General features: G+C 45.5%; 1 protein-coding gene and 1 long non-coding RNA gene across 4 annotated transcripts; one reads left to right on the forward strand and one right to left on the reverse strand.

Annotated features, from left to right (window-relative positions):
- Window positions 1–1,001: 1,001 nt before the first annotated feature.
- LOC136541723 (uncharacterized) lies at window positions 1,002–5,878 on the forward strand. 3 transcript variants are annotated; one of them, XM_066533777.1, is made up of 5 exons: window positions 1,002–1,140; window positions 1,949–2,249; window positions 2,701–2,817; window positions 2,908–4,809; window positions 5,313–5,878. In XM_066533777.1, the coding sequence occupies exons 2-5, from the start codon at window positions 1,959–1,961 to the stop codon at window positions 5,340–5,342; spliced, it is 2,340 nt and encodes a 779-aa protein (XP_066389874.1). In that variant the 5' UTR covers window positions 1,002–1,140; window positions 1,949–1,958; the 3' UTR covers window positions 5,343–5,878. The 3 variants fall into 3 exon arrangements, with proteins under 3 accessions (XP_066389874.1, XP_066389872.1, XP_066389873.1); XM_066533775.1 differs by lacking the exon at window positions 5,313–5,878 and having other exon boundaries at window positions 2,908–5,087; XM_066533776.1 differs by lacking the exons at window positions 1,002–1,140; window positions 5,313–5,878 and adding an exon at window positions 1,210–1,339 and having other exon boundaries at window positions 2,908–5,087.
- Window positions 5,432–6,428, reverse strand: LOC136541725 (uncharacterized). The gene is made up of 2 exons (XR_010780448.1): window positions 6,019–6,428; window positions 5,432–5,895 (listed from the first exon to the last, which is right to left on the reverse strand). It is a non-coding gene; the product is annotated as an uncharacterized lncRNA (long non-coding RNA).
- Window positions 6,429–15,175: the final 8,747 nt, after the last annotated feature.

Genomic DNA, 15,175 nt, shown 5'->3' on the forward strand with positions numbered 1-15,175 from the left:
AGGCACAATCGCAACAGAGTTGGGATGATCCAGGTTGGAACTCGGAAGTGAAGATGAACGAATCACTTTCCATAATCAGCCAGTCAAAAGTGTTTTCCTCTCACGACAAACTAGCATCAGTCGGGCTATCAGCCTAGAAACCAACCAGCGAACAGACCGAATAAGCTTAGAAAGTAGGCTAGACAAGCAAACGTCTTGTCCTTATTCCTGTCAAGCGGCGTTCCATTTCTAAACTCTGTTTATAATGGGGAATGATCCGAATCACAGAACACAAAAGTTGGCGTGCATAAAAAGCTAGGGTCTAACTGGTTGGCTTTCAATTCTTGGCCAACCGAAACCATAGTATACCAAAATTTATGGCCATCAATTAGTTCATTGCCAAATAATTGGTACACCACTATTTATGGTCAAAGTTTTGGCAAGTCTCTAGAAGGTTCTTGAGCTGCATATAAAAGAGAAAATTAGTAAGCCTTGATTTTGGCAGCCAACCAAATGCACATCTATGATTTTTTTCTCTAACTTTGGCGGCCTTAATTTTAGCAAGCCTAAATCTTAGTTTGTCATAATTGTATAGTTAGGTAAAAATTGGTAGCCAACTAATCACGCTGCTAGAGAAGAAAAGAAAAGCTCCAGTATTAGTACTGCTACGTTGTACTAGCAGCGTCGATGACGACGGGCAAGCTGAGAGAAGTCCATGGGCCGCTTGCTGTCCGCGACGCACTCGCCCGATACATGCGGCCGGCGCCTCGTGAGCCACGCACTCCCGACGCGACACGATCACACGACGATACGTGCGCCGCGAAACCTCTCCTGGTCTCCTCCCTTTTCGCCGCGTGGCCGTGGGACCCACCCACCCAGAGCTGCGAAGCGCAGGAACCGAAGCGAACGCCCAAGACGCGTCCCCACTCCCTTCGCTTTCCCTCAACAATCCGTTTCCCCTTTCCATCTCCCGCGCCCCGCCGCCACCAAATTCCATCTGCAGCCGGAGCGGCGGCTGTGCTTTCTCTCGTCAAACCACCAACCACTCCGCTAGCCACCAGTCCACCACCACGCCCGCCGCTTCCCTGCCGTGGCCTCCGTCGAGGTTGCCCCTCAAGGCCTCAACCTCAACGCCTCCACTGCACCACCCATCGATTCCAAGTGCGAAGTAACCCCTCCCCTCTACTCCCTCTAGGCTCTATCTACAAGCTACTTGCGATCATCATCCCATCCGTGCCGCGTCTTCTGTTGTCTCGCTTTCTTCAGGCTACAGGCACCACTACTATCGCGACATTTCTCTCTCTCTCTCTTTTTCTCTCCCTTTTTCACCTCCAATATTGTTAGGGTTTACGATCCGCAGGTATGCCCCAGCACTCACTCGCCAATGTTATCTGCAAGTCTCAGCGCTTGTGGATGATTTGGATCTTGGTTCCGGTTCCACCACCGTGCTCGATCTGCGCCACAACCGTTGCCTTTGCCTTTTGCTTTATTGATTGATACGTGCTTGTTGCCTGATTCGCTAACTGCAGATTTGGGGCTCTGCGTTGCAGATATTTTTTAAGTTTGGTCGAACCAGTTTCTTCGATAAAATAAAAATTTGCGTTCGGACCACAATTCTTGTTTCTAGTTGAAATAAAGCGGGGGAAAGCTTTTCTCAAAAAAAAAAAAAAAAGCTTGTTCCTTTGTCCGTTTACCGTGCTCGATCTACATCATCACTTCTGTACTTTTCTGTACTTGATGTGGTCTCCACCCTTTCTCATTAGCCTTCCTTGTAATAATATTTATTTCTTCCTTCGGTTGAACACCGGATTTATTTTGTTTTATTCTGACTGGCTTCCTTCTAGAGCTAAAACTAATTTTGACATCCTGCCACTTCACTGTTTGAAATACTATGTAGCCTGTGTATATAACTAATTAAATGTCAGTGACAGCCGATTCTCACTCATTTTCACCTGTGTGCGTGTGCAAGGTCCGTCGGAATGAGGCAGGAGGGGCCTCTGCTGTCGGTTAGGCATGATGCTGCTGGCTCCATGGCAGGAGCTATCTTCATGTCCAACACCCTCACAAGGGAGCAATGCTTCCAAGCAGGCATTTTCGGTCTACCCTTGGAGTATCGATCCTTTGTCAGCCATGTCAGAAAAGGGATGCCTTCGTTTCTCTTTGACCATACTCTGCGCAAGCTTTACGGGGTCTTTGAGGCTGCCTCTGATGGAGGCTTCAATATTAACAGTGCCGCATTTCGGTCGATTCACCGCTCATATCCTGCGCAGGTAATTCGCAGTTAATATGTGCCTCTTGGTTAATCCTACTCTTGTCAGTTTGGATCCCTTTAAACAACGATGCCTTATGAGTTATGTTTTTCCTCAGTTCTCTGTTTTCTGAATATATATGCTTGTTGCTTGCACTACATGTGAGGCTGGTTGTGCTAAGTTGAACTCGCTAAAACTGGGAATACTGTAAGCTGTGTAAGACCAAGAACCGAATCTTGACAATAAATACCTTGGTTTTTTTCTTCTTGTTGTTAATATAAAATATAAAATTTTATGATGGGACTAGGAATAGAAGTGCTCACATTGCTTTTCATGTCTATGACTTGTGCACATTAGATACATCAGCTAAGATATACTAGATCTTGGACAAAGCTGCTTTGATGGTATAGATGATTATATAAAGATAAACTATTCGTTCTGTTTTTGAGCTGTTCTTTTTTCCCCTCTCTAGGTTCCCATCAATATTATTTGGAAGTGCAAACCACTAAGTGAAGATGAGTTTTTTCCTGCTATAGAAGACAACTACTATCAGCCAAGGAAGTTCTACTTTGACCTTTCATATGAGCAGGTTTGCTTCACTACTGCTTTGCTACATGATGTTAGAAATGCACCTTCTGATAGCACGGCTATGACAATGGAAACTTCTTCTGACTAGCAGGTTGTTCGGCTTTATGAACTGTTTGATGACAAGAGGGTAGGACGCCCTATTCATGACTATCCACAAAATGAGTGTTTGCAAACAAACTGCTCCAGCAAAGGGATACCTGACAAAGAAAACTTGACTCCAGACCCTCCTCATTCCAGTGATCAATTGCCCCTTTTGGTTCCCAACATTTCAGAAGTCATAAGATGTTCTACTCCTACAAGAATGCACACAGATGTACCACTTAATGTTGTGGCACACCGGGACATGCCGATGCCCTTAGGAGCTGAAATTAGTGGAGCTCAAATTGCTCCCACCTGCAGCTCCCATCATGACCAAATAGAACCTTTTTCTCAAAGAGAGTTTTTCCCAGCTGCTTCAGTGACAGATGCTGTTTCAACTCAAGTATCTGCCCCTTGCTCTGAAACTGCTAGGCACTACCAGTTGGTTGGGCAATCACATCCATTACCACACAACTATCCACAGAATATCTTGCCTGCTGGATTTACAGCCCAGGGACCAATTGAAGGATCTAAATTTGTTGCAAACCAATCGTATCCATTATGCCGTGGTCATATGCACAATGGCTTATTAACTTCTGGATATGGAACTCAAAATCCAACTTACAAAGGGATGAATCACTTGAATTCAACTTTTCCTCCGTATGACCGATTATATCCTCGTTTGCCAGTGTTGAACCCACAAAGTAACTCTGACTATCAGGGTCAATGTGACATCTGCTTCAACCAAGGCCGCCCTGATACACATAATGGCATACATGCATATGAGCGTCAGTGTTTAAGTGAAGGAGAAGTGCTAACAATGGAGGAACTGAACCAACAAGATATTCCCACATGCCCACAAGTTATTGGATGTGATGGGAAAACAGTATCAGCAATCCATCAGCAGAAGATGAGTTCTACTGATTACATTCAGATCCCTGATTGTGATGAAGACTTTGAAAATGATCAGATGAAACATGGTACCCATGGCAATGCCTCAGATTCATCAGATGTTGAAAATGGTATTGTTGATCCACGATATACACAACATACTGTAGGAGCTGAAAACGACACAAAGGATCAGTGTAGCCTGCCAATAAAAGGTGTATTTTCTCGTTTATCAGTGAGGAAGCAACTGACTTCTCAAGAGGCCACTGGTCCCACGCTCAAACAATTGGTTTCTTCTCTTTCTCGGAAGACAGAACAGTGGAGCCACAAAAATAGACCAATTGAAGATGGTCTTATTATTCCGTTGATCGGGGAGCAGGCTGTGGACTGTTCTCATGCATCGCTGAACCAGCTGAGTCAACTAGATCTGGAAGAAGACGTAAGCATAGAGCCACAACTTCCCTTGTTGAACTTCAAGAGACGCAGTGAAGCAGGGAAGGCGTATGCAAATTTAGGAAAGGAGATCAGTGGGAAAGGGAAGAGAAGAAAGCTTGTGCGTCCTTCCTTTGAAGAAAACAATGCTTCTTCAAATGTTGGAGAACAGCTTAAAGGAAATTGCACACAGGACAGGAATCAAAACCATCAGGGAAGTGAAAAGCATTTTGACATTGACCTAAACATACCTGCAGCACCAATAGACAACAATCCAGTGGAGTTTAACAGAATTGCAGTGTGTCCTAGTGTTATTATCAAGGTACAAACAAAGAAACCGTATGAAATAGATACAAACAAGGCAAATTCCTCAAATGTGATGGAGACGACTGAAGAACAAGATCCATCCAGTGCACCTGCACAAAAGGTTAACACTGATTTTGACATCGCAGACTTGAACACAATGGATGAATCGAAACTTCGTACAATCCTAGATCATACATCATCATTGTTGCAAGCACTTGCTAAGCTAAAAAATGGGAAGTCCGACAACTGTGAACAGGCTACGTCAAGCATCTGCCTTGAAGATAAGAAGGTAAACATGCCATTGAACTCTGGTGGGGGCACCAAACCTGAGGGCAATTAGCAGTAGCAGCAAAGAGGGGAGTCCTCTCCATCTCGATTGGAATATATATGCCAGCGCGAGATTGTAGTTTACCGTCAGTACATGTAGCAACGGGTTTATCTTTCTTCATGGTAGTAGCATTTCGTTTTTTTTGGGGGTGACTGTGGGGGGTTATGTTCCCGGAAGAGTGACCATCTCCACTCGTTGGAACTTACACAACAGCTTCTCGAAACAAACTATGTTAACCATGGAATCGTGCATTAAACTTCTGTGTTTATTTACATGTTTCCTACTGTTTATATCCTTCCGTGTGCTACTGCAATTTTAGTGACAAGAAATTTTAGTTCCATGCACTGTCTAATGCAAAGATTTTCGTTAAAACTTCTGTGTTTATTTACATGTTTCCTACTGTTTATATGCTTCCGTGTGCTACTGCAATTTTAGTGACAAGAAATTATTGAATTTTCTGCCAGGCTGCTTTTATTTTTATGTTTCGTGTATGACAGAGGATGTTGAGATGACAGATGAACACATCTAAACACGGTCAGACATGATTTTTTTTAGCAGTGAGCACGGGTCACGGCCATTAAGCTTGAAAAACATATCACTACACCTGACCAGGGCAACTGATATAACAAAAGATGTACAACATTTGGACCTCATCTCGTGGAGCTTTGCCCTCTGTTTTTTGTCCTACCTATTTCTCCTGGTCTATGTCAGAGGACCACCTTGTGTTACTGTACAATTTCTCCCGAGTTGAAGATAACTTTATGTACATTATTACATTAACATTTCACAACATGAGCATCATCTCACAGAGCTTCCTGGTGTTGTTGGACTTGAGGGCGTTCGTGGACTTGAGGCTTGAGGGCGTTCGTGGACTTGAGGGCGTTCGTGGGATGACAAACCGGTCGACAATGCGCACCGCATTGATTGGGTCCAGACCCGACGCAGCCCTCCATTTGCTTGGGAACTTCCTGGTGTAGCTCATCTGGTCTGGAGTGGCTGCTTGGGTTCCATGTCCCAGTCTGGATCCAGCATCCAATCCTTTGGCACCTGGTTCATTCACAAAACTGAATCATTTTACAGAATGTTTGTTTCAAAAAAATCATTTTTACAGAATGGCAGCATAGTTGTTTTTTTTTTTGTGAAAAGTATTGAAGTCAGCGAGCTTCTCACCTTGTCCACGGCCAGGGTGAAGACCTCAAGGTCTCCATTTTTCTTGATGTGGAATCGTGTGAATGCCTTATAATTTGCTATGCGCAGCGAGGAGAAGGCCTCGTCGAAATGGATATGGAACCAGTTTATGCACAAATATAGATGATGGCACCTCCCCGGGGAAGGGACTCTATTCCTTTTCTGCAGATTGTACTTCTAGTTACTGCCATAACCTGAAAGAGAGCATATATGGCGTAAGTGGCAAACAGCACCAACAATCAGAAATGATCTCATTATAGCTTACAAAAATGAAAGAATAACCTCGGATGTCGAATGCCGACATGAGGTACTTAATACATGCAGGGTAAAGTCCAAAGGTCCAATGCTCCAGACGAGCGCGAAGTCCCGTGGGATCAGGAAAATGCAGCATGTTCGGTCGGCTGGTGTTTGTCGTAAACGATCGTAAATTTTTAGCTGGAATAATATTTTTCTCTCATACAAACCAGCCAGCAGTATTTCTTCACGAACCAGCCTGCCGAACTGGCTGATGTTCGCTTTCCACTTTTCGGTACCATTCATAAAGGGTAGGGTAGCCTGCGAACAAGTAAAACAACAATTCCATTTTACATTGTGGATGACAAACATAATAACACACGAGGCCACCTCAAAGAACATACAGCTGTTGCAAGCTACTACACTATCCAGAGAATATAGGGCAGGTCATGAATCATACTGCTCTTCTGCAAATTATGGTTGAGCTTTCTTTAGGAAAAATTGTTTAGCGATGTAAGAATCAAAGCTGTAGTGTTAAAGGATCTGACTGGAAAGAAAATAACTGGTGCACTTGTGACACTATAATCTTATACTTAAGGGTTCAAGACAAACAACCTAGAATGGTACTCCCTCCGTACTAAAAAATAAAGTCATTTTGGACGAGGCTTAGGTCAAACATTGGGAATATAAATCATGAATAACGTTTTAAGTTGTTGAGTTTGTAAATGTGAAAACCATATGTATAGATTTATCTTAAAAAATACTTTTACAAAAATTTACATATATCACTTTTTAATAAATATCTTTATAAAAAATAAGTAGTCAAAGCTATGTTTTGGAGACCGTGTCGCTGTCCAAAACAAGTTCATTTTTTTTATATAGAGGGAGTACATGTTATCAGGCAACGATGCACACAAAAAGAAATGAGAGGAAATGTGAGGAGAGACAGACGAACCTGATGTTGCTAATAGATGGTTGCGAATGCAGATTTCAATAGCTAATTCCATAAATAGCATCAGTAGCACTGCCGAAGTAAGATGAGCAGCGGCATGAAGAAAACCAAGCAAAACACGTCTCCTACGCGACAGTTTCGTGGGTACAAAGAAAAATGATACCATCAATAGAGTAACAACACCACCTAGGGACACATAGGATCGCTCAAGAATCTCAAAAACGACCTACCTCCTTAAACAGTTAATAGCTAGCGAAATTAGGCTATAGCGTCTAAATTGTACATACAGTGAAGCAAATAACTAGATTCTCCTCAAACAACCGTAGCCGGAGATCTAGGGCGTGCTTGGAATCTTTGCTGTTGTTGCTCGCCTCGCCTTGTCCTAGCCAGCAAAGCAAAGTGAGATTGCTTTCTCTGTTTGGTGGTTCTGCAGCTAGTAGCCTTTTCATCGCGGCTTCAAACAGTACTAGCCACTGCTGCCCGCGCTTCGCTGCGGGTGATGTGCTTGGTATAGGTGGCTCATATGTTTAATATGTTCCTCATCGTGTTGGTACAAAATGTTGGTCTATTTGATACATTAAACGGGTAAATATGGGAAGGAAATGTAACATGGCTTCTTTCATTACAATGTTGTAAACGAATATAGAGGTTGATTGTCATTACATGGTGCCTATTGTAGGCCAGCAAATCAATGACATGTTAGTGGAAAGAAGTATTTGATAGAGTTAGGCTCAAGCAACTAAGACACTTAGATTCAAAGCACAACCTTAGCTAGGATTGTATTATAGGTGGAAAGAGCAAAAACTACAACACAAGTATGCCTCTTAACGTGAGGATTTACAAAAGAGTGAATTAGGATCCACTCTTCTTAAGTGAAACTACAACACATTTCGTAAATCTGGAATCACACGAAAGACTACACGGCGTAGAACACTAAATTATACCGGGATTTAAAGTTACATGGTTAAGAGCAACCTAGTACAACCAAGGCTTAGTCCAGAAGTCGGGATAGACGAGGGCAATGAAGAAACAACAAGATAATGATTATCCAAAACATGGCGTATGACCAACAGATCCAGAAAACAGGAGACTGAGAAGTAAAACATCGTTAACCCTAAGACCAAACTAACCAACGGTAGACTTGAACTTCTTTGAAAACCAGATCCTTTCTTCTCAGATTACACCATCACCTCTGTCAAACGAACCTAGTTCCACAATGACGACTGGATCTCTTAGCTCTGGTTCGGATTCGAGAGGGACGAGGATGAAGGAGAAGAGGAAGGACCAAGGGCATCTTATAGTGGTGAACGTAGATAGGGCGCAGCGCACCGAAAGTGGAGATGGCATGGATGGGAAACACTGCTAGTTCACGCTGTGATGATACAGCCGGCCATGGCGTGCTTCTTGCGCAAGCGAGCGGAGGGGGATAAAGGAGAGGAGAGAGGGTTCGCTCGATGAGGGAGGCGTGCGGGCGACCTTGTCCCCAAAAGAAGAAAGAAGGGAGGGGGGTCTGGTACGGGGACGAGGGCGAGTATCAAAAGCGGACCGGAGGACGGGAAAAGTAGAGGCGCACAGCGCACGAGGACGGCGAGTGCGGCATGATGTCGTGGCCATGCGAGGAGAAGGTGCTAACGGGCCCGACACCGACGGCGTCTGTGGGGCACGCGGTGACAGTGACCCGACGTGCGTAGTGTGGTAGAGCTGGGCACAGTGCTTGGTACTTGACATCCACTCAGGCTTTTCTAAGCACTCCCTACTACCCAAGGCTAACTTTTCCTAGGTGTTCTTTCCTTCCCTTCCTTGTCCACAATATGCGCCAACCTTTGTATGAAGTGAGATCGCAACATCTTTTCAGAATTATCTGAACCATGAGGATGCCAGTGACCTCTATTTAGGCATGGCTCCCTTTGCTTTGCTCTGTTGGCTATGTACACCACACCCTGATACCCACATCTTTTTTTTACCTTTTTTCGGTAAAACTATACCGTACTCGAGTGTTTCTCGAGCGGTGAGCACTCAATTTTCTATGGGTACGATCCAAAACCGATCCAGCACGGACAGCCGCCCGCGCCTGTGCACGACGCGTGCTCCAGAGTCCAACGCGTGTTGCCCCGAGGTGCATGGTCTGGTCCGCCTCTGCACCGACCAATTGCAGGTGCATGCATGGCGTGCTGTGGTGTGGTAGACCAGACCAGGGTCACCCGCTGCCATCAATCACCTCGCCCGCTGCATGAACCTATGCATGCATAACTATTTGTAGCGGTAGATAAGTTTGACTTAGAAAAAAGCAAAATAAACTATAATTTGGATTAGAGGGAGCAGTGGTCAACTCTTTATGAACAATTCTAGTAGTCATTTAACATTTGGGTTGCACGGTTGGATGTTCTCTCTTCGTTTTCTACAAGTAAAATAATTGGATAAGAGTTTTGCAGCCCCTAAATGGACTTGTTTGGTTCATGGGCTCATGGGCAAACTCGCCGAGCAATCTTTAGTCTTTGATTCTTTGCACTGTTTGACCACTTCAGCTGTCATGTTTTCTTAGCTCCGTCTCACATGCTGTAGATTTATTTTATAGCCACAACTTCTCACTATTGTGCAGTCCAAAGTTTTCGTCAGGAGTCCAAATTCTCCGCCACAAGAAGTGTGGCTCGTTACACTTGATGACTTGACTAAGCTTAGCCGTGGCAATAGTGGCGGAGCCGCAGGGTATGCCGGGTATGCACCGGCATACCCTGCAAAACCGGCGGCAAGTAGTATATATATACTATATAATATAGTGTATACGCTGTATTTATAAAAAATAAAAATTAAAAAGCATACCTGGACACCATCGCTTGATGACGGGAGGCCCATGTAACGCGGTCCACTCGGCAAGTGAACCCATACGGTATGCGCGCTCTGAGTCTCCGACTCTGTACACGACGTTTCAGTTTCCTAATTTGAGTACGGAGCCACGGAGGAACACACCACCTGCGCCTGACGCCCTAACCGAGTGAGTCGAGTTGGTGCCGCCCTAGCCCCTGGTGCCTGCCGGCTGCCGCCCTCCGCCCTGCTCTGAATTGGAGGATCGCCGTCTATTTCTCGCACATCTCGTCTGCAATATTTATGGTAATTTAAACTTTGTTCTTCAGGTTTTTATAGAAAAGTATTGTTTAGCCTTTTGAATGATTGTCTAGTCACTTTCGTTGAGCGAGATGTTTTTTTAAAGTTGATGAAAATGATATAGTCTAGACATTCATGTCCCTTTGTAAGCGTCGAATAAACCGATGAGAAAAATAGCATTGTAAGTCTCCGGTACCCTTTTATGGCTATATTTGAACTATTTATATTGTATTTAGTGGATGGTCTGAATCTAATCCTTGAAAGTATCGAATCATATTGTAAAATTTACAATTATTATCGAATTGCTAAAATGGATTTACCGAATTGTATATGAAAAATTTTGAGCGGCGTACCCTAAGCTAAAATCCTAGATTCGCCACTGCGTGGCAAGGTTAAGCATGAAATAAACTATAACCAATGGCACTCCTAGCTACAAGTATCAGGGTTAAATTTAATTAATGTACCCGAAAGATCCCTTGATACAATCTTGGATTCTTCGTGAATGAGCATCTATATATGCAAGCAGAATGCATGCATCTATATATGCTAACGATCTTTCGTGTTCTAATCGGCCGTGTGTTCGTGTCATGTTCTTGTCTGTCTCATAAGGGCGTTGTGAACCACGGGGCGTCGGTGCGGGTGGCCCACGACACCGAGAAGGAAGGCAAAGGTGAGAGGCAGTGGAACCGGTTTCTTTCTTTCCAGTGTGGCCTTTTGCTGCTTCGATTGGTTCTTGCGGCTGAACTGAACCCTGTGAGGTTTCTTGGTTTGCCTCAGGCTACTTGGAGGATAGGAGGCCAGTGTGCAACATGGACCCGTACGTGGTGACCTCGCTGATCGCAGAGACAACCATCCTATGGGAGCCCAGCCACTCCAACGGCAGTGGCAAGGGCGCTGTGGCTCCTTGATTCTCCAGCGGGGACTGACCTACCTCTGTGTGAGAGGCGGGCTGCGTAGATGGCAAATGAGACTGACGCTGTCAGAAACTTGAGATGCCCATAATAATAGCTGCGGGTGATGTGCTTGGTATAGGGAAAAATTTGAGAAATATGGCTCATATGTCTAATATGTTTTCTCATCGTGTTGGTACGGAACGTTGGTCTCAATATTGTAAACGAACATAGAGGTTGGTTGTCATTACATGGTGCCTATTCTAGGCCAGCAAATCAATGACATGTTAGTGGAAAGAAGTATTTGATGGAGTTGGGCTCAAGCAACTAACACACCTAGATTTAAAGCACAACATTGGGTAGGATTACATTATAGGTGGGAATAGCAAAAACTACAACACAAGTACTTCTCCTAACGTGAGGGTTTATAAAAAAGTGAATTAGGATCCACTCCCCTTAGGCGAAACTGCAACACGCATCCAACAACTATGGACGACAACAACGGCAAGAGTACAATACAGGAGGACAGCGACAAAAAGCACTACTACTACGGGTACAGCATCCCAAGGCAACTAATCTACCTTGGAACCACACATCTTTATTCCTGTGCTCGGTGGATTCTTCTACCACCCTGGCTATGGATCCGCATCTTTTCGTGGCAATGGCTGAGTGAGAAGAACCAAGGGTTCTGCTTCTCACACTTCCGAAGGTGGAGGTGCTGGCGGTTCTGCATCACCGGTTCTCCTTCCTTCAGGCGGGTGGATAGGGATCCCCTCCAAGATCGGGGCATCCTACCTCTCATCAACCAGCGTCCTCCGCTTGGCCCTAGTGAACAAATAGGCCTCACCCAGCTGGTGAACATGCTGATCTTTAGCCTCCTTTAGAGCTTCTGACATGGCAGTCTCCCGGCTCTCAGTAGCTGCAGCACTGGCTTGCGCTTCGGCGAGCTGCACCTGGAGCATCCGAGTGAAGATCTCGGCTTCTTCGGCACGCTGGAAGCATGCCCTCAGCTCCAAGGCTTGCCGGTCATACTGCTCATCCAGAGCAAGTAGGTACGTGGTCAAGTGCACCATGGTAGGACTATCTTCTTACGCATCCCGCCCTTGCAAAGCCTCCATGTGAGCCTTCCATGCCCACCGATTCCTATCCAAGGGTGGAAAGAACCTCATGGGGGTACGGGCAATGGGCTCTTCATAGAGCTGGCAAAGGTATCGCAAGGCTTTACGGGCCACAACCTGATAGGTGTCAGTGAAGCTAAACCCGGTTGCAGTCATACTCTAGGCTTCGGTGATGTCGGGGAACTCTTCACTCTTCCCAATGTAGATGATAACCTCACACCGATCGGTGCCATGCTTCTCATACTCATGGCCCTCATACTCGGGATGATCTTTGACTCCGAGCTTTTGCAGGGTGGCATGCAGGATTCTAGGAAAACCCTCAACGTTCAGGCAGTAACTACTAACCCAGGCTCCTGCCATTTCTGGCGGTGGCTACAAAGAAGGGCTGAGCAAAAAGCTTGCTTAAAGGGAAAACCTAAGTGAGCTAAAGTGCGCTGAGTGGTGGTACCAATGGCTAAGCCAGGCTCTGCTTATAAAGGCAGAGCGGTCTGTGGTCCTGGCACGGTTCACTTAGAACTGATGAAGATCACTACTTTCCGTCTTTGTCCTACAAGCATGTGTACTGCTTTTGTTTTCCCTTCCCATTTTATCTTTAGTCAGTGCTTCCGTGGAGGCTTCTAGTTGTTCAGTGTCCATAGCTAACAGACCTAGAGATTGCTAAATTCTATATACATTCAATTTTCATGGGCGCATGCATCTTATGTCTTATCATAGGCGTATCCATCCTGACTACTAAACATCTCTGCTTATTAAACATGTCAATAGGACTTTGGTTCTTTACTTAGCAAATTGTGTTTTTGGTATGGGAAAAGGACATTGAAGTGTTAGTATTTTTGTGGGGATGGGTTGAAGGGTCGAGATGGTGACTAGAGGGGGGGTGAATAGTCTTTTCTAAAACTTAATCGCGTCGGCTAACCGATACAAGTGCGGAATTAAAACTATCGGTCTAGCCAAGACTATACCCCACTATATATGTTCACTAGCACCTTGCAAGGATAACAATTATGCAACAAAGGTGCCGGGCTAGTTAGAGCTCTCCTAAACAATTCTAGGAGCAAGGTTACACAAACCTATGCCACTAGTACTTTAAGCAACAAGGGAGCTCCTACACATGCTAGTAAGCAAAAACACAAAGCTAACGATGCTCACTAGCAATGCTCAATAACAAGGCAACCAATGCCTAATTAGAGAGCGTAAATACTTAGCTACACAAACTAAGCAATGTGACCAACAAGGTTACTAAAACCAAATTAGCCACGCAAGGGAGCTACTTCTATGCTACACAAGCAAGAAGGTAATTAGCAAGCTACACAAGCTATCTAATTACAAGAGCAACTACACAAGCTTAATATGTATAAAAGTAATTGCAAGCTTGTGTAATGGGGATGCAAACCAATAGGAAGAACAAGGTTGACACGATGATTTTTCTCCCGAGGTTCACGTGTTTGCCAACACGCTAGTCCCCGTTGTGTCGACCGCTCACTTGGTGGTTCGGCAGCTAATTAGCATCACCCGCTAAGCCCGCATGTCGGACGCCGCAAGAACCTACCCCGAAAGTGAGGGTAGCTCAATGACACGCTTTACTAGAGTTTCTCTTCGCGGCTCCCGCGGGGCGAGCACAATGCCCCTCACAAGCACTTCTCCGGAGCGCCGCACAAGCTTCTTGCGCGCTTCGATGGAGACCACCACCAAGCCGTCTAGGAGGTGGCAACCTCCAAGAGTAACAAGCACCACCGGCTTGCAACTCGATCACCTAGTGCCACTCGATGCAACCTCACGATGCAATCGCACTAGAATCGCTCACTCACATAATTGAATGATCACTATCAAGTATATGTGTGATGGAGGGCTCCCAAGCACTCACAAGCATGGACACTAAGTCCCTTGAGGTGCTCAGCACCAGCCATGGCCGAAGGCCACTTCTATTTATAGCCCCAAGGGCTAAACTAGTCGTTACCCCTTCATTGGGCAACGGTCGGGCCGACCGAACGCTCCGGTCGTGTTGACCGGACGCTGGACCTCAGCGTCCGGTCGCTCGTAGACGACCACGTGTCCTGATTCCAACGGTCACTTGACCTGACCGGACGTAGCAGCTTCAACTGACCGGACGCTGGACCCTCAGCGTCCGGTCGTTTCTAGTAAGCTCCCGAGCATGACCGGACGTGTCCGGTCGAACGCGATCGGACGCAGCACCAGCGTCCGATCACTCTCCAGCTACTGCTACACTCCATGTCAGCGTGACCGGACGCAGGCAGTCAACGTCCGGTGCATTTGGATCCAGCGTCCGGTCACATGATCGACGTTGGCATCTCCTCCATTCTCTTCACCCTTGCTCAAGTGTGCTAACCACAAGAATTTGCATCTGGCGCAATAGAAAATAGGCATTCCATTTCTCGAAAGCACCGAATCCCGCCGAGCTTGCTCGGCGGGAGGGAGAGAGGGACCCAAAACCCATCTCAACCCTGCAAACACCACCTCCTTTGTAAATGTGCCAACACCACCAAGTGTTCACCACCATGTGTATATGTGTTAGCTTTTCACAATCATTTCCCAAAGGATGTTAGCCACTCAACTTGCCACGCCACTAGATCCTAGCGACAATGCAAAGTTAGATCACTCGAGTGGTACTAGATGACCGATATGCAAATAAGTTTGCCCCTCTTGATAGTACGGCCATCTATCCTAAACCCGGTCATAAACTTCTCTACACACCTATGACCGGTGAAATGAAATGCCCTAGGTTATACCTTTGCCTTGCGCATTCCATTCCATCTCCTTCAATGTCGATGCAACACATGCACTAACATGATCAACAATGATATGATCCACTTCATATCATCACA

Source organism: Miscanthus floridulus, chromosome 3 (assembly GCF_019320115.1).
Source record: "Miscanthus floridulus cultivar M001 chromosome 3, ASM1932011v1, whole genome shotgun sequence".
NCBI classification, from domain to species: domain Eukaryota; kingdom Viridiplantae; phylum Streptophyta; class Magnoliopsida; order Poales; family Poaceae; genus Miscanthus; species Miscanthus floridulus.

What these genes read in the sequence shown, in the direction of transcription:
- LOC136541723 (XM_066533775.1), top strand. Translation starts at nt 1,959, where the DNA reads ATGAGGCAGGAGGGGCCTCTGCTGTCGGTTAGGCATGATGCTGCTGGC. An exon ending in ACCGCTCATATCCTGCGCAG is followed by an intron (nt 2,250 to 2,700) that starts GTAATTCGCAGT and finishes TCCCCTCTCTAG; the next exon opens with GTTCCCATCAATATTATTTG. An exon ending in TTGACCTTTCATATGAGCAG is followed by an intron (nt 2,818 to 2,907) that starts GTTTGCTTCACT and finishes TCTGACTAGCAG; the next exon opens with GTTGTTCGGCTTTATGAACT.